General features: G+C 36.5%; 1 protein-coding gene across 6 annotated transcripts in view; it reads right to left on the bottom strand.

Annotated features, from left to right (window-relative positions):
- The window catches only part of ERBB2IP (erbb2 interacting protein), a 67,027-nt gene that overhangs the window by 33,672 nt on the left and 9,743 nt on the right, over window positions 1-23,612 (bottom strand). For all 6 annotated transcript variants that reach the window (XM_010005372.1, XM_010005371.1, XM_010005373.1 and 3 more), the window contains exons 3-6: window positions 15,558-15,636; window positions 14,682-14,771; window positions 7,895-7,951; window positions 1,002-1,065 (exon numbers count right to left, since the gene is read on the bottom strand). In XM_010005372.1, the coding sequence (XP_010003674.1) occupies window positions 1,002-1,065; window positions 7,895-7,951; window positions 14,682-14,771; window positions 15,558-15,636 (290 nt within the window). The remainder of the gene's footprint in view (window positions 1-1,001; window positions 1,066-7,894; window positions 7,952-14,681; window positions 14,772-15,557; window positions 15,637-23,612) is intronic.

Here is a 23,612-nt window from a genome sequence, read left to right as displayed (position 1 = left end):
ACTCAAAATTATTCCATTTTCAAGAGAAAATCTTGTGCTTTTAACAAAAGATCTTAACAAACTAAGTTACCAGTAGTTGACTTGTAGCTAAAAGGTTAGGAAAGATGAAGCAATCAGCCAAAAATACACCAACACAGTTAATTTTGCAGCTTATACTTGGTTCCTGGCTGTTACGACTTAAAATGGGCCTGGACATCTTAGTTTAAGGCTCCTACATGAATGAGAATGTGGCTGTAATGGAAACAGCTAGAAGTGTAACAATACTAACAAACAATTCCTGAAATACACTTCCCTATCTGCCAAACCACACATCTAGGCAAGTGTTCAGGTCTGCACAATTTACTGATACATAAAGACCTGACTTTATTATATGGTAGGTCAGTATATGGTAGGTTCTGCTATACTTCCGTTCTAATTCCTTTATCCAGGAATGTACTTGTAGAAGCAGAGAGATGTTAGATGATTGTAAGTATAAGAAATATTTGTCTGTGAGATCATGAACAGGAAATAAGTTGATCCATGCTGAAGGACAAACCTGAACACCTCAATGGTAAAAACTATTTTGAACAATATTAAGATGTAAAATTAATATAGTTTCCCTTGGATCTAAATAGTTAGTTTACAATAATAAAAGAAGGTTATGCACAGCTTATACAGAACTTGGAACATTAAATACATAGTAAACAGTAAGTGTTTAAAATTTATTATATGCCAATTATGTCTATAATTCAAACACATACTACAATTAATTTTTTACCAGTACAGTAACCACACTATACCACAGAATGTTGTTTTCAAACTGAGGAAACTTACTCATATTCATCAGAATATGCACATAACTTTTCATAACAGGCTCCATAAAGTAATCAAGCTATAAATGGTATTTACTCAGTAGTAGAAATCTCAAGCTGGTGTTTACATGTTCATATTGATTATAAATAGATTTATCAATCTCTTTATTGTTTAAAGATACAAAGCTCTCTTAGTAAAGTGAAACTCACCACTTCTGTGAATTCATTACTTCCTAAGTCCAGTCTCTCCAGCTGAGTCAGTCTGGACATGGTTCTGCACAGGAAGAGGATTAAGAATGAATTGTATTTTTAAAAAAAACAACCAGGTACACACAATCTTCCCATATTCATACAAATATATTATTTTAATAAATATCAAGTAGTGACAGACTGATATCTAAATTAAGTCAAATTTTCACACATGTTCAATGAGGCTGTCGCAAGCCTCTCGCTTTGCTGATTGAAAGCCATTCTTTGTTTAGTCTTATGTGGGGGGGGAAAAGATGGACCGTTCCCCACATCGGCACATTTTAATGATCATGCCAGCTGCTCACTGTGACACAAAGAGTACACCACAATGCACCTGCAGATTAGTTTACAAAAACTAAAGACCACTAGAGCAATCTTTACATAAAGAGTAAAGCAGTGACACTTCTTTTAAGTGCTTCAGCTTTTCACCACAGTCACAATGAGTCTTCTCAACAGCCAAAGGCTGGTTAACTACATGTCCTCCTCTCAAAGAAAACTACTGTCTAACAATCAGGTAAAACAGAAGACCACTGTTGAATCACAGTCATCAACAACATGTTTCTCTCTCTCCAGGCTGCTGACAAAGTTGCTTCCAATGGTATGGTCAGGGAACCTAATTATTTCTCTAGTCTTACAATAAATCAGATTACTAAACTGCATTGTGTGACACATTAATACTCTTTAACTCAACTTAGACCAAAGATGAAATCAATGAGTGAAAAAATCTGTTATTTCAAGCTGTGTTTGGGCAACATTTTTCTTCCATTTATGTTTACTTTGGGGACCCCACCAAGATTATCCACCACTGCACATGGTGATTTACAGGGTCAGTACTCCTGTCAAAAGCAGTACTACTTAAAAATATTTTCAAAGGGGCAGTGAATCCCTCATATGACATTATGTTCTCTATTTACTTAATAACATATTTCCATAAAAGAATTACTAATACCTAAAACTTTCAAATATAAGCTATACATATTCAAAAATTCTGGAAAAACTACATATAAGAACTTCTAAATAGTAGAGTCTTCTATTATCAGAATAAATGTATGAACACTAATGTTTTTTAAAAAACATCCATGAGCACAAGATGCTGTAAGCAGCTATTCACAGATCCAGTTGTTCTCAGAGTACACAAGTGCAGCTGTTCTTACAGTACACTACTACAGCTGTTCTGAGTATACAGTTAAAAATAACATTCTATTTAAAAATGCCTTCTTTATTGAAAGTGAATTAATGTGGTTATTTGTATTATTCATTAAACAATCTCCAAAAAGGATTACACTCAACATTTGTCTGAAGATATAATTTCCATTATATTAAAGTAACTATGCTTGGAACAAACTATTTTTTGCACATATAGTATACACAGTGTTTAGGGGAAAGGTTTTAGCTCACACTCCCACTGTCTCAGAGAAGAAAAAGAAAAAAAATACATTAAAGATTCAGAGAAACTTTTTCCCTCTTTTCTTGAAGCTAATAAACATGATTATCAGTAAGTCGACCACTAAAATTAATTTTCCAATTCTGACATAAATTATCTAAGTCCTTCTGAAATACTGCAAAACTGAATTTCTCAAAGCTTTATAAGACAATGCCAATACTGATTTTACTGGCATATGTTGGTAATAAATTTGCTGTACCTTGACTGATAGCTTCAGTTTAAAAAGGTTTCAGATTCCTTCTGTTTCAAGCTATGTTAGTTAGGCTGTGGGCTAGTAGAGAGAACAGTTCAAAACTCCACTGATTATTTAAATTTCAGCCTCAAAAAATAGGTTAAGATCACAGCTACATCAGATTGAATTTGACACATCAGTTTCCAAATAATCATTTACTGAAAAATGCTTTTTGAAATATATTTATAGTCCTTTCATTTCAACAGCTTTGAGACAGTCCCTTAATTTTTTATTTGAAATTAATCTTTAGCTTAGAAATAAATACAGATTTTAAAAGTGAAGGAAAGAAAACAGGTAACACTAAAAAGTCAAAATTACTTCAATCTCATTCAAGTGAATTTTGTTGAGGCTGAACTGAAGCAAAGTCACATGGAGTTTTTTACAGTGGCTTGAGATGAATGGTATTTTTTCTGTTTAACGTGAAACAGAAATTCTATTTTAATAGTTTGGTATAGATTTAAAAAATTACTTAATAATAATAATAATTTTTAAAAAAAACAACACAGTTTGCCAGACCAACACATTCCAAGGTTTGATTGTTTTTTTCCTTTCTCCTGTACAGCAGTCAATTCTGAGGCCAAAGAACTTACACAGATAACACCAGATTCACAGAATCTTGAGAATCTAAGCAATAAAGCCCCTCTGCACAGCCCAATTATAGTAGATACAACAACACTACTCCAGTCCAACCCAAGTGCTTCCTTTCCTTTCTATCCTGCTAGTGCTACACTCTTAATGGGCTCTAAGGTAACCCCAAGTTGACATTCTTAATTTATCTTCACCATCTTAACTAAAAATAAAATAAAAACACTGTTTCATCAAGAATCCCGGTCTCACCATTTGGAACCAGAGCAAATATTTGCAAATCCCTCTCAAGTGTCTGGAAAATTAATCCTGACAGTATAACAAATAACTTCACTCATTTTGGGCCCTTTTCTTTTCCTTGCCAAAATGTCTGTACTCTAGCAAACACATCAACTCAACTGTAAAGCACACACAAATGTGTTTGCAACCCAGGGCCCCAGTTGTTTTCCTCCCCTTCCTTACAGCCCACCTGATCTGTAGCACTTTCAGCTACTCTGTAACTAGTATCTTTGCTTTTCTTTATTTTTTATAGAGCAAGTATACATTCAATCAAAATGCAAATAAAGCTTCCAAAAATTTTAAAGTAACAGGAAAAATTCAATGCTGGAGACAAAACACATGACTGGAAACAAAAAAAAAAAAAGACTAGATCACTGAGTTATATCTATTTCTGTCATAGGCAGGACACTATGTAATCCCTTCTATAAACTGAAAAATCTGTTTCATATTTCACATTATTGAACTTACTGTCAAATCAATCCAACACTAAGGGATCAGGTAGCCTAAAGCATGCCTCAGATTCTGATGCTGTAAAGAGTCAGCTTCACTAAGGTTAACACCAAAGCTTACTACAAGTAGCATACAATTGAAGAGCTGGGTGTGATAGCAAGATTGGGCCCTGCCTCATCATAATTACATTCTGAAACGACCTGCTTCTCTCTAAAAAAAAAATAAATACTGTTTTTATTGATAATTAGGCAAGACAGACGCTTAAAAAGCCACAAAACCCCAACTTTTTCTATTTCCACTGGACCATTTTCCTAACTTTCAGCAACCTATCATATAAATGCCTCTAAAATAGTCTCTACATATTTTTGCCTTCCTTTCAGTAGGAATATTTTCATTGAGCTGCTTTCCATTATAATACTGCCATTTTTGCAATCTCTGGCTGTGGATAAGCTCCAAACAAAATTATACATTTGGCACAAAGCAAGGTTGATTTAGTGTCTTGGCATTAATTACCCGTTTTGATTAACAGTCTTTCAAGTGCTTCATGCTTTAGTGTTAAAAATTATGTGCATGTTCAATTCAGCAAGAAGGCTGACTTTGTAGAAATTAATCCAAATATATTTTTCATTACAAATACGAAATAACTGGCTGTAAATGTGTCTTGGGGCATATTGGTAGTGGGGGAGGGGTTATAGGGTAGCTCCTGTGTGAAGCTGCTGGAAACTCCCCCAGCTTCAAAATCTATTCCCATCACTTGCCAAAGCTGAGCCGATTAGCAACAGTGGATGCACCACTGTGACTAATGTATCTGAGAAAAAAGAAACTGCTATATGACCAGCAGAGGAGAGGGGGAGCTAAGAGCAATACCTGAGAAGAGACACCAAGGTCAGTGAGGAAAGAGGGGGAGGAGGTGCCCGAGCAGAAGTTCCCCTGCAGATGGCAGCTGTCCTCCAGCAACCCAAGGAGAAGCATGGTGGAGCAGCCTGGGAAGAACCACAGTAGAACAGATGTGGACCTGCAGACCATAAGGGACCACAGTGGAGCAGATAAGGACTTCCAGCCTGTGAAGGACCATGGTGGATCAGATGTGGACCTGCAGCCACAGAGAACCCCACACCAGGGGAGGTGATGGTTCCAAAATCAGGCTGTTACTCCATAGGAAGCCAGCACTGCAGAAGTCTCTTCTTGAAGGACTGCACTTCAAGAGAGGGACTCATGTCAGAGGAGTTTGTGAAGGACTCTCTGCAGTGGGAGAGACCCCACACTGGAGCAGGTGAAGAGTGTGAGGAGTTCTTCCCGTGAGGAGGAAACAGAGGCAGAAACATGTGACAAGCTGACCATGAGCCCTGCTTCCTATCCCCCTGTGCCCTGGGGAGGGAGAAGGTAGAGCAATGGGGAGCAAAGCAGTTTGTGCCCAAAAAGAAGGGAGAAGGTTGGACGAGGTATTCAAGATCCGGTTTTGTTTTCTCTTTGTCCTACTCTGATTTGATTGGCAATAAATGAAATTTATTTTTTTCCCAAGGTTAATCTGTTTTGCCCTTGACCATAACTGGTGAGTGAACCCTCCCTGTCCTTGTCTCGACCCACAAGATTCTAATTGGATTTTCTCCTCCCCATCCCATAGCATGAGGAAGGGTGAGCAAGCAGACAAATGATTCTTTGTTGCTGGCTGGGCCTAAATCATGACAATACGAAAACATTTAAAAGGTAAGAGAGTCAGAGGAAACAAGAAAAGACAGTCGTATTCTATAGCAAAATTATTAGCATGTAAAGTTTTATTAGCTTAAAAAAAAACAAATATCCTTTGGATTTTTTATGCTCTTTAAAATTCCTTTTAAAACATGCTCAGGTTTGGAAAACTATGTTAAGTTTGAATTTCACATCAGGTTCTGTCCTAACATAACAGTTAAAGCCAGACCATGGATGCCTTTGTTGACCAGGTCACCTGCTTCATGGTTGTATTACCCTGAGGGGCTTATGCACCTGATGTATACTATAGACAAGACTCCATAATGAATTTTCATCCCCAGTGTACATGAGACATAAACAACACATTTTCAGTGCTTCACTGTGGCAAAATGTATATTAATGTGATTAAATTTTAAAATATATATATTTAAAAAATTGTTTAAATAGCTTTAATCTCCCTTAGCAACAAGAGAATAATAAAGGTGAGAGCTCAGCATGTACTGTATGGAGATGCTGCAGGACATCTTCATAACAGCTGTTGTTTAGTTGTCCAACAAAGATGAAATTCTGAAAATACTGGTCAACAAAATATTCCCAGCAACTTCAACAGAAGTTGTTTAGCTTAAACATATTACAGCATTTGTTTAAATGTCCCTTATGACAAGAGACCCTTGTAGACTATTCCTTCTAAAATATCTCATGTAATTCACGCTATTAGTGTTAATTATGGCAGTTAACGTCAGGATAATTTTATAAATAAAATCTGTATTTGCTTTAAGTTTTAATGATAACCACCATTTCTCAGTTAGGAGTAACTTAACTTACAGAGCTATTAACTCAAATTACATGCCTTTTTTTTCTAAAGAAAATCTGTGACAGCAGAAAGAACAAAGTAGGATAGAAAATATTTATATCACATGAATAAGCAGAATGTTTCACACTTGGAAGATTTGAATTTGCACTCTCTGATGATATACATTTCATTCCAGACATGAGTTCTGGCATCTTTATACAGTAGATTCAGTACAGTATCTAGGCACACAAAACAGGAATTCCAACAGAACATACCTCTTGGTCATGTCTTAGGCATTGAATTAGTCACTAATTATACAGTTGCTAAGAGAACCGGCTGTTGTACTTGAAGGCCTCGCAATTCACACTGTAGCCTATTGCATGCAAGTCTCTGATAGCATAAACGTTGGACAGACTGAATAATCAATTGTCAGCTCTTCTTCTTCTCCACCAAGACATCTTGCATCCACCAAAACCAGTATGTGTCTTCACCAGTTTCTGTTGCCAGAGGAAGGCCCCTTCTACAGTGCACCACAACATATTCAGGACTCTACAGCTTGTTACTCACATCCTACCTTTGTTATCTCTCTTTCTCTCTTCATTGACATTTTATACCTCTGTTAACCCACTTAGACCTTCAAGGGTTCAAGTCAGGAAATTCAGAGCATTGCTCTGCCTCATAGAAACAGCAAGAAGTACAAGAACATCAGCCTGGGCTCTCTTGATTAAATAAGAACTGCAAGTCAGAACAATGCTACGTTTTATGACACATTCAATTGGGTTCACTGTTAAAACAAATGTTGTAAGAATTTCCAGAAGTATTTTACTATTGCAGAAAACACATCTGAAGAATATGCTGCCATTATGTTCAACAAGACTGCTGCACCACACAACAGACAGGGTGTAAGAGATTCCAAGCAACATGGTAACCATGTTGTGACTTTCTTCATCCCTCAAGCAACACCTTAGCCTGAGACACTCGCCTTCAGAACCAGACCCACACTGGCATCTGGGGCCCCACACAATAGCACACGCAAGAAACATCTGACATCTTGGAACGATCATCCTGAGGTGCCCACATGCTGATTTAAAAGCTCAACAGGTGGATTAGAAATCTGCAGAGCTGGACTGGAGCAGAAAAAAACCCCAAACAACCACCAAACAGATCTCCAAACAGGCAAATTTCTGAATAAGCAGACCAGTCAGCATGAAGCAAGATATAATTTCAGCAGTATGAAGAGCAAGTTCCTTGTGACAACTTTGTCCAGTTACTCAGTTACACATTTTAATCTATGTTTGACTTTTCATTATGCACTACATTATTAGTATAACTACAGAATGAAACTCTCCCATAAATTTTAAATATATGTCATCCATACTCACTTTGGCAATATTTTTAACTGGTTTTCTCTGAGTTCCAGTATCTGGAGTTTAGTTAATCTGTAAGAGAAAGGCATAACAATTATCAAAATATACTCTATGACAAAAGCAATCTCTGAACTTAAGATATACTGCTGAATTTCAGACAAAGAGCTACAAGTTTGAAACATTTACTTCAGTAAAAACACAAACGTTTTGTGCAAAAATCTGCGTGTTATTTTAAATTAATTTATTCACTGGGGATTGGTTTTGATAAAACTGCAAACAAACTGGATCTTGCCGGCTTTACTACAACTGTGTAAACATATTTGTTTGCTTTCATCCCAGAGATTTTAAAGCACTCACTGGATTCATTATGGGTACATATTATCATTACACACAGAAGTACACAGGAAGTAACAGAAGGAAGGTAGGAACAGTCTGCACAAGTTAAGATGCTGAACATCAAATACTGGCAACATATCAAACTCTTTTACATTAAATCCTCACCAGAGGAATACCTATGGTCTTCCACATGATAAAACCAACCTTTAAATTAGTCTTTGATTTCCCTCCATATTCTCTTTCTAGTCAGCTTCTTAATTCATTTTGATATTTCTGTTAGAAGGCAGTTTGACCTTTATTTCAGAAAATCCTTTGTCGCAGGATAAACTACCTCTAAATCCCAAGCTCAAATAGTTGGCCAAGATAAGTTCAAAGCAGTTTTGACATTCCAGCAATGCACCATTTCCAGTGGAATTATTTTTTTAATCAGGACAGCAGTAACAAGAATATATCTTTGTTAAATGAAATGCAGAAACTGAGTTTGGTTTAAATGCAGATAGAATCATAAGGACAAGTTCTGTATGTGACCCACTAACAGTTCTCAGAAAACACAAAAGGGCATTAAGCTCCCTGACTCAAAAAGGGCCTAGTGAACAGATCTGTCTTTCCTGGAGGTGCTTAACAGAGTACATTTTAAAGACAGAAACAAAACCCTAATTTTAATTAAGTAGTAAGAACTATACTTATAGGAAAAATAGAAAGCTGAAAACAGTATTTATTTTTCCTCTAGCAATTTGCTCATTTTTGGATGCATCTGTAAGTAGCAACCTGCCATGTCTATGAATAACCTAAGAATATAACAGTCACCTTGAAACACAGGAGAGGTGAACACAGCTGAGCACTGCAAGCAGTACTTGCCATCTGGTAGCAACTGCTGGAGGGGAACCACCTCTCCCCAATATCTCAGAGAAAAAACAACACTCTCACTGTGCTGAAAGAAAGCCCTATAAAAATCCAGTTTATGGTAGTATCACTGCTATCAATCTACTGTCCCAAAAGCAGTGTCCTCCACCCAGAGTGCAAAAAAGCAGATCCACACACGGAGTCAGGATACTTAGCTTTAACATCCAGTTCTGTGCAGAAAAGGGAGCAGGGTGACAGTCCACATAGTAAGCTCGGTTTCCCAAAGTGCAAGTGCTAGTTTTATACACAGAAACATGAAAAATAACTTCATCTGTAATCATATTCTGTCACTTGCATGATTGGCTAACTAGCTCCTTGCTTCTATTTAAAGTGGCAATACTTAAAAATTTCACTACGCATGCCAAAAATTTCACTACATATGCTCAAAGAGTAGGGGACTTTTTGTTAATAGAAGTCCCTCTAGTCTATGGGTGGGTATTTTAGTATGGTATTACTACCTTGATAATCGAATGGTATGCTAATAGGGTGAATCTTTTTACTCAGTGTCTACCTAGTACTCAAACCTATAATCAAGATAAGTTGTCAGGAGTACTCCTTTCCATTCCTCTCATCTGTTTGAAGGCCCGTCCCAAGGAGAGGCTGTTGGCTACTTGGGATGTGTTTTTCTCTAACTGGGACATGTTTTTTCTCTAATTCTTGTTGCTTCACTGTAAGCTCTGATTTTTGTGTGTGTGTGTCTCTTTCGTTCTCTTTTATATTATTTTATTTATTTCAAGTAATAACCAAGATCAACTCTAGGATTAATGGGAAGGCCTTCCTAGCCTTTTTATCACATCTGCATCCTAAAATACCAATCTGGAACAAAACAGAACTTGTTTAAGCACCCTCAGACTTGAGTGGTCATTTTGGTTTTGGGCTTCTATACCCAAGAACAATCAAATATTGCATTAGACTTCATTTGATGTTTTGCTTTGATACAGGAAAAATAGCTACACAGTTTGTGGTTTTTCTTTGCAACACATGCATGCAGTCAAATTTCTCAGCTGAAAGTACTAGAAGCAAGTCTTCCTTCACATGCTAAACTGTTTATGTGCATGCCCGCACTATGCTGACTTTAGCCAGAACTGACTGCATCTCACTTCTAATAAGCTAATTCTGTGAACTTAAAGATTGCCTTTGGTGACAGAAAGGTTCACAGCTTTGTGACCTTGCTTCATGTTCTACTTTTTCTTCAACTAACTCGAAAAAATTAGATACACAAATATAAAATTTCATCTGTGTAGAGCTACACAGAGGGTACTAGGGAAGCACTTTGAAATTCTCCTGACTGGGAGAGACAGACTGTGTCTAAACCAGTAGTTTTCTTCCAGTAATTGATGGGAAATACTGGGTCAAAGCAACTTCCACTTTTTCTGTTATGACATGGGTTAATTCAAGTTTAATTGAATAATACCCATCAAATACTCAGCATACCTTCTCTTTAAATTGCTGATGTAAAACAGCCATGCTAAGCATATGAACTGCTATAAAGAAAAGCTGGAGTTCACACTGAAAAAGAAACACAGATACAGAACTAGCCCACCTACACTACAGGAAAATTAAAAGTCATAGTGGTATAGTATCTATTTCTTGTGCCGTTCTGTCACAAATATTTGTCATGATGTGGAGGACAGCCCGTCTTCTGCCCCCACATTAGACTAAATAGACTCAATGGAAATACATTTCTCAGCTTGAAAAACCCATAACCACAGAAATATTTACACATCACCTAAACAAAAAGCTGTAGTAGAGTATTATTCAACTTTCAGTATATGTGGTGTAATGGTCTCAACAAAATTATTGTTGAAGTATTTTTGTTTAATGTTAACAACTTAGCCTGCTTTTAAAATGTAGCTCAACTTCTAAGTAAAAGAAAATCTCTGCATGAACACCTTGCCAGCATAAGGTCAATATTCTTCCTAAATCTGATTTAACTACACAATCTGCAAGAAATGTAAAATAACTATATAGCAGGTATACCCAGAAAATTGCTGTTCAACAGTAATCATTCCTTGAGAAGTGAAGAATGTTTCAGAGAGAGATGTTCTCTATTTTTCACCTCCTCTGCAGTTTTGTTAATGCAGAATTATTTCTTTTAAAATTGTAACTAAAATATAAAGACAAGAGGACTGAAATTTATGTATCCTATGGCAGGTTGCATTTGCCAGAATTTCAGAGCAATTGTGGATATGTAACTAAATTAAGTCTCAAATTTTATTATCACAGTACCTTTATTTAAAAAATTATTCAAAGCAGATACCAGTAAAAATATCTACTACTGCAAATACTGACAAATTGTTGAGAAAGCAGATTAGAAGTAAATTCATTGCAACATCCCAGTAAAAAGTCTTTGGAAGCAATAAGTACTTACAGACAACTTTCTCATACTTCTTAGAATGGCACTGAAGATAAATTCCTAGTTTATCTTAAACAACCATCAGGAAATAACATTTCCTATTTAAAGCTCTGCCTGAAAATCAGTATGCAGCGTGCTTCAAGTTTAGAATGCTCTGCTTATATATTTGTATATTTAAATGTAAATATACATGACATATTTAGATATATCAGATACAGTTTTCTTAGGCAAGCATAAGCAACTCTCAGATTTCTGTCCACTGGCATAAAGGCTAAGTCTGGGATCTGTGCCAATATTAATGCATTCAAATTAAAATTCAGGAGTGGAGGAAAAAAAATCCACTTTATCACCTCAGAATTCCAACGGAACTGGCACATTTAATGAAAAGTCTGTTGATTTTTAATAAGTCTAACAGTCTGTGCCAATACAACAGTGAAGGATAGAAACTATGTAAAGAAGAGGGCAAAAAGATCATATCATCATGACCTCAATAGTATGCAAAGCCTTAACACAAATTTTAAAGGCAAAAATAAAGCATAGAGGTAATGTAATAAAATGCTGCATTTGTTTGCATTACAAAATGTTTTCTTTCCTAATCATCAGGTTGAATGTTACTGACTAATCAAAGACCCGTTCTGGAACTAACCTGTTCAGTATTTTTTGACAGCAATCTTAAAGGATAGAAAAAAAATGTTTGAGTTGACAGAGACAAAACAGTTAATTATTAGGGCATGGTAGGGAATAAAACCTGTACAACTCTAAGGACTAAAAAATGAGAAAAGGGACAAGATGCCATAGCACTAAGTCCTTGTAGAATCATCAGTAATTTCTAACTGAGCTGTCCTATGCATTAGTTGAATATGTGGGAAATTACACCAGGCAGCTGCAAAAAGGGCTAGTGGAACACTGCAGCATATCCACAGACATTTCCTAGAGAAACAAGAAGATAACCACAACACTGTAAAAACCATTAAGAGATCTCAATTTGAATTCTAAATATAGCTGTATATATCATCCACTTCTGTCAAAAAGAAGATTAATTCAAACTGAACATCATTCCAAGATACATTAATGTAATCAGGCACAAATGAAAACTTGCCATAACAGAGAGAAATTATTTTTTTGTTTGTTTAATGAATTAAGGAGGGATATGAGAACACTATAAAAACAGTAGGTGAGAGCATTAAACTGTGGAACAAACAGTCAGAGAGAAAGTGATGTGGGAAATCAGGTTTCTAACATGACCTGCTTGAACAGAAACTATAACACCATAAAAACACTACTAGCTGTAATATACCATTGGCTTGGTTTTTAAGAGGCATTATTGCTTATAGTTGCCCATTAGAGCAGGCAACAGAACTCACTTACTTCATGTGTTCCCATGTAATGAAAAGTAATAGCTATAAGGCCATAAACAAAACAAATAATGTACCAAACTGGAAGAAGCTGAAGGCTTGTCCTTTATGGGAATAACCAAAAATCAATATCCAAAAAGCTTTTATCAGAGCTTTTTTGTTTGTTTGTAAAAATTCTGAAGCACAAGTTAAAAGACAGCTTGCACTAGGTAAGTGCTTACAGCTAGTTGGAAAGTTATGGGGTGGCAAAACAGTCCAATCACTTACAGAAAAGAAGTACTGAACCCTTTAGGTCTTAATCCTACTTTGAAATGACATTTTACCAATTCATTCTCCCAGCTACAAGCTACAATACTGCAAGTCACTATTTTTATTTTAAAAACCAATGCTGAATTCTTCATAGCTATTAAGAGAAACACTACACTGGAGAATTAGCTTTCAAGTTGCATTCAGCAACTTGATTCATTCTTAAGCTGTTAGTAATTAATGACTTCACAATTTCCCTAAACATTAAGAATTACAGAAGTGGACAGTGACAAAGCAAAAATGGTAAGAAGCTTTTTTAAACTGTGTGTAAAATAAGCTACTTATAAGACCAAATGTGTCAATGTGAAGTCTTCAATTTAATCTGTAGTGCCTGTTTTTTACTAAGGAAAACTTGCCACTTGGTTAGATTGTCAAAAAACAGAACAGAAAATGTGTATAGGCAATCATTAAAATGCTAAGCAAAGACTTATGCACCTCCCATATATTTCTTGTTCAACCTTAATGAATACTTTTGAAATGCAAACTTTGTGTATTAGAAACAACCATGATAAGCAATGCTCCTGCATTATAAGCAGCTTTTTTTGTTGCTGAGTGTGTAACAGATCTGGCACTTTTTAATAATTTATAAGGGAAGGACTAATAACTGGACAGATTAAAACAGGCCAGCAACTCTAAACACAGATGACTAATAAAGTAATGGTCACTAAAGGACTGAGCTTGTGCTCATCTTTCATTGCACATCTCCTTAGTCTGCCAGATTTCTCAGGCACTCTATTGGGGGGTTTTTCTAATCTCTGTAAACTGTGTTGACCTAAACTATAACCATATAGCCTGTCAATTGCTTTCACATAGCAATAGGGCCTGGTGACTAACAGCTCTATTTCCTGAAAGAGAGGATTGCTGGGCATGGGATGGGGCAGGAGAGTGACAATCTAAGAAGAGAGAGCATGAAATATGAGTGAAGACAGGGGGAAAAGCAGAAATGGCTAAATCAGCATGTTAAGGAGAAGAGTATGAACAAGTTAACAATATTATCTTTTCACTTCTGCTCCCATGACTTAATCATTTATAAAGAGCTATGTATTTGTCACGTATTTATTATGTGCAAAAATTTTGCTTAGTCAGCACACTGTAAATATGCCAAGTCTTTCAGAAAGATTCCTGATAAAAGGCACTTGAGAATTACAGATGTGCATGAAGGAATCTCTACATCCAGGAGAGGACAAATAGAATTATGTGTCATTATTTGCTTCACTCCAATTACTGAATTATAAACAACTCCTATTTCAGAAATGCTAGTCTCCCATACTTACCAGACTTGTGTTGTAAAAAAAGCATGTAGGTAAATGAGTTCTATTTCTTGGCTCTTTATAAGCATTTTGTCTGTCCTTCAAAAGCTCAATTAAAAAATGTTAATACTGATCCAGGTTGGTTTTTTTTTTCTGTAACTAGTATATGGAATAAATGGATTGGTAATATACACTTATTCCCCACCTCCAGTTTATGCTTTGCTTGAGAAGCAGCAGAAGCTGCTCTGCATAGATTTAAAACTAAATGTAAACACTAAATTTCAAATTCAACTTACCTGCCAAAATTAGCTGGCAAAAACTCAAGAAAAGCATCATTCAGGTACAGCTGCGTTAGGTTTAACAGTTGGGAAAATCCATCTGGAAGCCTATATAGAAATAAAATAATGTAGTGCCTTTGTTTCAATGATATTCAGGGCATTAAGTAGTATTTTCTTAAACAACAGTACAGTATTAAGGTCCTACTAACCCTAAAATTTAGGTAGTTTCAGAATTTCTACAAAATTACACTAGATATTTGCTCTCCATAAGATTTGTTTCAAAATTATTTTTAAGTACTGAAAACCATATCTACACACAATAAAAACTACAAACAAGTGTAGTCCTGCTATATATTTCTGATTTCCTGGCAGCTAATGTGGAGGAGGTATTCATTAGAGACAATAAGATAAATCAAAACCTATGCAACACCTTTTTTACCCAGAATAGCTACATTGCCCAAAGCTTGTATGTCTGGCAGTGCTACTTCTGGCAAATTAATTTTCTAATTACAGAAGGTGATAAGTAAATTCATTCACACAAGCCAAGTTTGAAAAACAGTGGCAAAGGCTTTAGAGTAAAATCAGTTATTATTATTAAGAAAGAAAACTCTTCACATATTTTTCTGTGTTCACAGAGAAGTGATGGACTTCAAAAAGCTGAGAAAGCCATATGGTATAAGTATGCAGGATTGCACACATACTTTATTATATTGGGGGAAATACTTTAGTGACATAGATATGCTGTATCACAGTGCAATGAGGTTAATGAAGATAGTTCCCAGTTAACTCTGCTCCTGGCCTCCAATGTTTGGGGAATGTCTGGAGCTAGTTTGAGACTCAGCAGTGTTTGCAAAAAATATAGAACATAAAAAAAAAATAAAACTACAAACTTACTTTGAAATCGGATTTACGCTGGCCTCAACAACTGTCAGGACTTTACAATTTTTTATATTTTCTGGAAACTCCTGTATGCCTGCAAGATACAGGGAGAGGTAGGGAAACAGTCTCAAATTACTGAATTCTACCACAGGTATTAAAATTATGCACATAAAACTGGTAGCCATAAAAATTTTCATTCATTTAGCAGCCAGTGGATTGGTTCTCTGGCATATATAAAAATGTGTTTTAACTATTCTATTCCCTGAACCTGAGCAGTTAGCTCACGAAGCAGCATTATAGAAATACAATACACTAACAATTCCTACTTCTCATTACCAAATACTAAAGTTTGTCAAATGCATGGCTTCTATGACAGGTGAAATGGTAAGGCTTCAAATGTTGAAGCACTCAGGGTTCTGCATAAATATCCCAAAATGTGACAGAGGCTTGCTGTTAGCTTCGTATTATTTATAGAGAAGGAAAAAACTGCTGCAAACATACTTAAGCCTGAAAATTAAAACAATAAGGAACTTCCTCTGCTTCCAAAGGTCTCTCCAGAAATATAACTGCATTTGCAATCCACATATATTTGCCAAATTTAGATGTCAAAAATTGACAAAACCTGCACTGAGGCCAGAAGACAGGTATCCACTAAATCAATAGGAAATCAGTACTGATTCATTCTAACAAGACTTCCACCTGTATTTTTAGTATTCCATAAAAAAAAACAAATAAAACCATGGTTAAAACAACTGCAGTTGTTTTTGCAGTGTACCACTGCACTAGTCTTGTAGACTGGGACAGGTATTTTTATATTACATAAACTTGTTTAAAGTATAACCACCATTCATACTACAATCCTTCCTGCTGGATTAAGAACACACTTTTTTTTCAAGAAAAACCCATATGATAATAAAATAAAGGTAATTTAAAAGGGTTTTTTAGGTAATAGAAATTATGGCTGTCTTTCAACTAATGCATGTAATTGTGTCCATGTTTAGAGTGCTTCAACAGATGTGTGGAGAGGGGTGGCCTGAACCCAGGGAACAAGACCACTAAGAAGGAACTGTACTACTCTGTGGGTTCTCACTTTTAGGCTAGTAAGAATGAGAGATTTCATGCTGCTCCAAGCCACATTAAGTCTCATACAGTCCAGCTGCAGAGAGAAAAGCAAGAGCAGTTTATCTTCTCATTTAGATTGACAGGTGGGCCTTGGTTGTATTTCTCCATGTATCTGTTCTGAGAACAGCAAAGCAGAAAAAACATGGCAAAGCATCAACTGCTAGATAGTATTTTTACTTACATTAGAAATTAACAATTTCTGATGCTACCTGAGAGTTTGGATCTATGTGCAGGAACAAGTCTGACTTGGTATACTAGGACTCAAGATAGCAATGCCACCTGACTGGAGACATTCAAAACGTGCCTGGACACATTCCTGTGTGATGTACTCTAGGTGACCCTGCTCTGTCAGGGGGGTTGGACTAGATGATCTTTCGAGGTCCCTTCCAACCCCTAGGATTCTGTGATTCTGTGACAAGAAAAGCAATCACAAAACACATACTTTCACATTAAGTCAATTGGTGATGCGGAGTGGCAAAACCACCATGTTGACTTTTCCAGACATTCCACTTTAGTAGAAACCCTGTTTTTGTCAAAGCAGGCTTTTAGGTCTTTCTTGACAGGAGCTTGTTTGTCATATTAAATGGTTGAAGCTACTACTTTTGACTCATAACAGGTGGTGTACTGTGTTATTGAGAGATGAAAGTCAAAAAAAGCATACTAAGCCACACAGTTAATCCAGATGTTTAAATACCTCTAAATATCATGGATCCCTTTAGGAATGATGTTGATGAAATTGAGAACAGTAAAACACAGAAGCAGAGGAGACCATGAGGAATTGAATCATCAACTGTAATACAGGCCAACATTTCTAGCACTTCTTGTTTACTACAATGCATGTTCATATATAGGCACATGTGCAAATAAAACCAGAGCTATATACATATAGCTTCAGCCTCAGGAAGCTTAGTAGGGCTGTGAATGGAGCTGAAGCAAAAGACAGGGGATACTGATTCAATTCACTTCATCACTCTTGCCGTTCAAAGTAAAAACTAAAAAGACAATACTTACGATGCAATGAAGCTTCATTTCTGGAAAGCCGTAGCGCAATTTGCAAGTCCAAAGGTGGGTTTAAAGAAAAATGAGAAAACTACCATAGAAAGACTAGAAATGTATCTCACCTATTGCTCTCATATAATGATCTGAAATATATACATTATCTTAACTCCATTTGTAGCAAGATATCCTGAGCTATGGCAGCTGAATGAAAAACTAGCACTTAAGAGGCCTCTTATAGAGGCAGTTATGGATGATCTGTATGAACTGGTCTTATTGTCTAAAAAGTACATAAAGACCGACCTACTGCTGATCATGTAACCATAGCATCTTAAAAGAAGAGTCTAAATCACCCAGAGTTGTTAAGCTCCTCCCTTGGAGGCAGAGATGTGTTTCAGACTCACTCTGTGCCATCAGTTTTGCCATCTGAATCACACTAAAAGACTCTCTAAGCTTTGTTTTTCTGAGAGATGGTGATGCTACTGGCCTTGACTTGGTCCTTAGTGGAAAGATTCCTGTGGTCCAACATGTTAAAGTTAATTTTTTAATAGCAGTAAGGTTTCCACTGCCTGTGTCAAGAATTCACTGAAGCACAGAAGACTTACATCTGCGATAACTATGTGGAAAACAAAATACACAGCACATCTGCTCAAGAGGAGAATGTCAATGTGAACTTACTCTCAAAAGAACAGCCAAACAAAATATTAGCTATCCAAATACAGACATGTTAAATCAGCATGCTTTTGTACATAACAGGAGTACTCTACAGTAGTCTCCTATTTGACCATGCAAGAGGTTGCTGCAAGAGGCAGCAACAGTTTTAACAACAGAAAATCAACTAATATGAGAAAGATAACAACGAAGGAGGGACCAATTTAATTCTTCTTCTTAGAGCCAGGACTGCTAAGATAAACACGGTTTTTACGAATCTCACACAACACTTCAGTATGGATAAATGGCAGCCATCATTCAAAAGAGCAGTAAATTGTGAACAACAGCATGGAAAATAACTCATGTTTGTAGTACACATTTATAACACAGAAAAAAAAAATTAGACTCCTCCTCCTCCCTATCATGTGGCAGGAAGCTGCATTTACTATCTGGTTATACAACAACCCTCAGATACCCACTTTTCCTTAGCTAAATTCCTCTTGTATGCTAGAGATATGTAGTTTCTGTTGGATTAGTATTCTTCCAGTTCTCCCACCAAGAAAGCAAGTTGAAAAAGCAAATAACAAAGGAGAATAATTGGGAAGGTAGAGAGAGACTGGAAGAATATATGAAAGAAGGACAAAGGCTGTAAAGAGCACTTTATAACAGCATCTATTCTGTTTTTCTGCCTTCCATCTATCCTTAGTGTCCTGAAACTTCTTCCTTGCTAAGGAAGCTCAGCAAATCTCAAGAGTCTCCATGACCACATCTTTCTGCACTCCTTCTGTAACACTGTGTTAATTAATCCATTTGATACCCACCCCCATTCCCTATGAACATCTACACCAAATGAGCACCGCAAATTGAGATTCCCATTCCTTTCTAAATACCATTTTTCTTTCAGGTTTTTTACTCTTTCCTTTTTCCACTGATATTCAAGAATTATATAAGTCAGTGCAACAGCTTACTCGAGGGTTATCTAGACTGTTGTGGCCTTAACTCATTTTTCTTGAAAAGTATAATATAATCCTGCCATTTCCTACTTCACATAATAACAACACCTCCAACTCATTTAATTGCTGTAATTAATTTACAGATCACACTTGGAAAAAAAAAAGCAAACCATCACACTTGTGGACTATGACCACTTGAAGAGAACTACAGGAGAAAATACTATTTGCTGGCAATCTTTATTTCTACCAGATCCAAAATGAAATGAGAGCAAAATTCTTTTAGCAGTTTTCCACAGAAGTGAGATTTACATAACATCTTTTAGTACTTACTTGGTTGTTCCTTCCTCCCTAGTTACCCAAATTTTATTCACTTCTAAACTTACTGGGCAGTTTCTACCAAAACCCACACTTTATAAAAATAAAAAAATAAAAAAATAAAAAAATACATGGGGATGAAAGATTGTTGAGGAAAATTTGGCAGTAAGGTAGGGAAGAAGAATCTAAAATTCTTGTCCGGACTAAGTCAAAAGCAAAAGGCATTAATTATTTGGAACTCTTTATTTGGCAAAAACTCATCAGCTAACCAGCCTAACCTAGAAAGTGGTATTTAATCACAATCCCAGACCAGCTGTGGCACATGCCCAAAGGACATACCAAAAAGGTCATTTAGGGATTTCAGATCAATGGCCACAAATCTGAAGGTAATCAACCTCAGTTCTGGATCACACAACACTGCTGAAATAGAGTTTCGCCTGATCTCTAACTCCCCAGAGAGCAATGATTGTTTTGGCACAGGTCTTCAGACCAAATGTGCACAAATGTCTCCCTGTTTAGACTGGATTAAGGCAATTTTAAGTATAATTGGGTGCCAATCACCATCTGGAATTACACTCATCTACTTCCCTATACAGCACATTCCCTTCCTATCAGCAGGGTCAGTGTAACTTGCAGAGAAGGAGAGAAAAATAAGATTACTTTTTCTCTCCATCTGATAAAAAGTACTGGCAATTCCGGATTTACACAAAACTGTGAAAGCCCCATCTGTTGCTGGCAGGATCTCTCACTGCAATGGATCCCACAGCTGACATCCCAGTATGCCACTGTTTCAGCCCTACTGCAGAGGGGGCTTGCTTTTCCATTCTTACTCTGTACAGGAAGTATTTTTTTTCTTCACCATCAAATGCTAAAACAGACTTAAAACATTGAAACCACTACTATTACAATGCAGTGGCAGTGCCTCCAAATCAAGGCCCACCTTTTCTCACACAGAAGTTTTAAACAGGATTGCAAAAAGAAACGGGGGGTGAGGGGGGAGGCAGGGAGAAGAGAGGAAGAGGAGGGGGTAGAAGAAGAAAAGAATGGTTCAATTCCTAAAAAGCACAGAAAATCACTAACAAATGTGAGATATGAGACCTCTAGAATTCATATGGGTGATTTCCCCAAGGGAAAGAATTCACAGCTAGATCTCTCAGTTTGTGTGCAATGAGAGAAAAAAACCCCACATCTTCAAACAACAGGCACATCAAAAAGCCCTCTTGCTGCAAAATAAGTGAAACTACGTCCTGTGCATCCCTTCCCACTCTGCACCCTTACAAGTATGCAGGACAGAGAAAAAAAACCACATAGGCTCAGTTTGCACAACTATGAAAGGAATTTAATTATGTATATTCTCCCATCAGCAAATCCATTCATCCTCATATTAACTCCTGGGCAAGCAGCTATTAGGACCTGCTAGAAAGCAGCTCCACCATAAAAAGAGTAGCTTTTGTTTGTTCTTCCACTCAGGCCTCTGCTACAACTGTCCTTCCAGCCAATATGGATCAAGCATGGCAATCAAAATATTTTCAGAGCTCAAGAATACATGCCACAGCTCTTCCAAAGGATACATAAAATCTGTTTACGAAAGCTGAAAATTGAAAATGAAAGCTTAAACTAAAGTGTCAGCTTACATTTAAGTAGCTATTTATACAATTTGCTTTAATTTGTAATTTTTTTATACCTCCTCAACTAAAAGCAGCACTTTCAATTATTCAAAGTAAGCAGTGTGTTAGAGACCAGTCAATTCACTGCACGATGCTGACCCATCCATCCTTCTTCTTGAACCTTCATTCCTCTTTCCAAAATTCCTAAAGAATCCCTCACTGCAGCTTGTTTCATATCAACCAGGATCTCAAGCTTCCATGAGGTGCCTGACCAGGCTGTAGGGCAACAGTAACACCTGTCTGCTCAGAGATGGAGTTGCAACTCAGCTCAAGGTTGGCCTGCACATACCTGTGCACATGGTAGTCGCTACTCTAGTTGTTGCCAAGCAGCTTATGATCCCCTGGCTTATTTTGTGAAAACCTACCCTAAACATCAGTAATTTCAAGAGAAAGAAGCAACTACTGCAAATATAATTGTTTAGTTCTGCAAACAGGTAATCCCAAAACTTTTGAAACCTGCTGTGTCACATTAGTTGCTCCTCTTGCACTCTGTCACAACTGTAAAATTCCTTGCAACTAGGTTTTCCTTGCATATGAGTATTACAGAAGCCTGGCTTTGTGTATCTCTTATTAAAAGCAAAAATACAAGCTTGGAAGAAATTTATCTTTCTCAAGAAGTAAAACCATTATAATTAAGGTTGTTACAGATAAAATAAAACATTAATTTTAATACTTTTATATAGCTTTCCATTCCCTAGTCTCTTCACTTTTTTTAAGCAGAAAAGCTCCCTTCCCAGCAAAACTTTTATCTCTTTCAAGAAAATCGCTAATCTAAAAATCTTACAAAATGTTTACAAAATTCTGAAAACAAGCTCCACTGGATTTCCTGATTTTTCTTTTAGGGTACTTTGCTCGACAAGTACCCACTAACAACTTAGTAAGCAGATTTATCTCTGCACTTTTTCTTTACAGAGTCCTTTTCTACAACTCTACAAACTCTGAAAATGTTAAAGTTTCCTTTCCTGTCTGTCCTCCCTCTAATGATGGTCACTAGCAGGGTTGCAAGCTATGACTATGCCAAGGGCTCCTTTCTGAAGTTTACAAAATGAAAAATCTAAGTTGAATCTTTATTTAGATGAGTTTTTTGCTTAGGAAAATACAATGTTTGTACAGCTCATGTAATGATTCATGCAAAAGTCAGTTGAGCTACAAATGTGACAGGAACAAGTTAAACAGTGTTTCCATTTGAAAAACAGGAAAAACCAAACCAGGAAATACTTCCACAGGGAGATTTTTAAGCATTTCTAATGACTTTCAAAGAAAAACATACTCTCGTTGGCTGTGATAACTATTATAATAGAATTAGATTTTCAGTAAAACACAGTATTAGCAATATATTTCATTATCATTTTGTTAACGAGATGGGTGCTTAACTACACAAATTTACATGGTAGTAAAACATTTATTCACAATTAAGACAAGTGGCTCTTCTGCAGAATGTATGTCCACATGTGTAAAAGACAGCCACATTAAGACTCAAACTGCTTTTTTATATCTTTGAATTCACTACCCTGACCAAAGTGTAGTATTTCTAAAATTTTTGCTTTGAGACATTTTGTGAAATTTAAAATCACAAGTTTTTCCTCTGAAAACTAAAAACTCACACCACCTGTATGAGGTTCAGGCAGTAACAAATCCTATTTTATACTGTATGTTAGCATCCTGATCTGTTTAAATGGATAATGCCTCCTCATCACTTTCTCCAACAAAAATAACTTATGCTGCTAAATTATCAGAGATTATGCAGGCAGAGAAAACAAGACAAAAGCTTAGTGGGTTTTTTGTTGGTTTGGGGTTTTTTTATTCCTTTTATACACATATACTGGCACAGCTAGGATACTCCAGGAAGCCCAGAAGAGTCTTCCAAGCATTCATCCCCAAACTGTTCAGAAGAACTCCAGTATTTAGAGTAAGGTATCTCTAGGCCTGCTCTAGTTATATGCCTTACACAATTAAAAAGAAGAAGGCTTGTGAGTAGCAAGCTAGGCTTCTAAATGCCTTTCCTCTAGAAAAATACAATAGCTGATAATTCTGATTCTTGAAGACATGCCTGACAAACTAATTTACATAAACCTAAACATGCCAGGGCAGGGTAAAATGAGGAGCACTAGGAAGGTTGTGGTCATCCATTTTACTCATAATGCTGACTTGGACAATTACCAAGGTTCAGGCGGTTTTTCAGCTATGTCTAATTCATGGCTGTAGAGTTGTTGAGCTGCCAGAGCAAACTGAAACTAAATGTAACATAACATGGAAAGCTACTTTGCTTTTTTCCCCAGCACCTACCACACTGAGCTGCAAATTCAGTACTGCCTGTCTAGTCACTTCTGATTGATTCATGATGGCTGTCACTCAAAGCACACTCT

Source organism: Chaetura pelagica, unplaced genomic scaffold, assembly GCF_000747805.2.
Source record: "Chaetura pelagica isolate M959 unplaced genomic scaffold, ChaPel_1.0 scaffold37, whole genome shotgun sequence".
In the NCBI taxonomy this organism is placed as follows: domain Eukaryota; kingdom Metazoa; phylum Chordata; class Aves; order Apodiformes; family Apodidae; genus Chaetura; species Chaetura pelagica.
The sequence above is the reverse complement of the archived record's forward strand: the minus strand, read 5'-3'. Positions and strand labels throughout refer to the sequence as shown.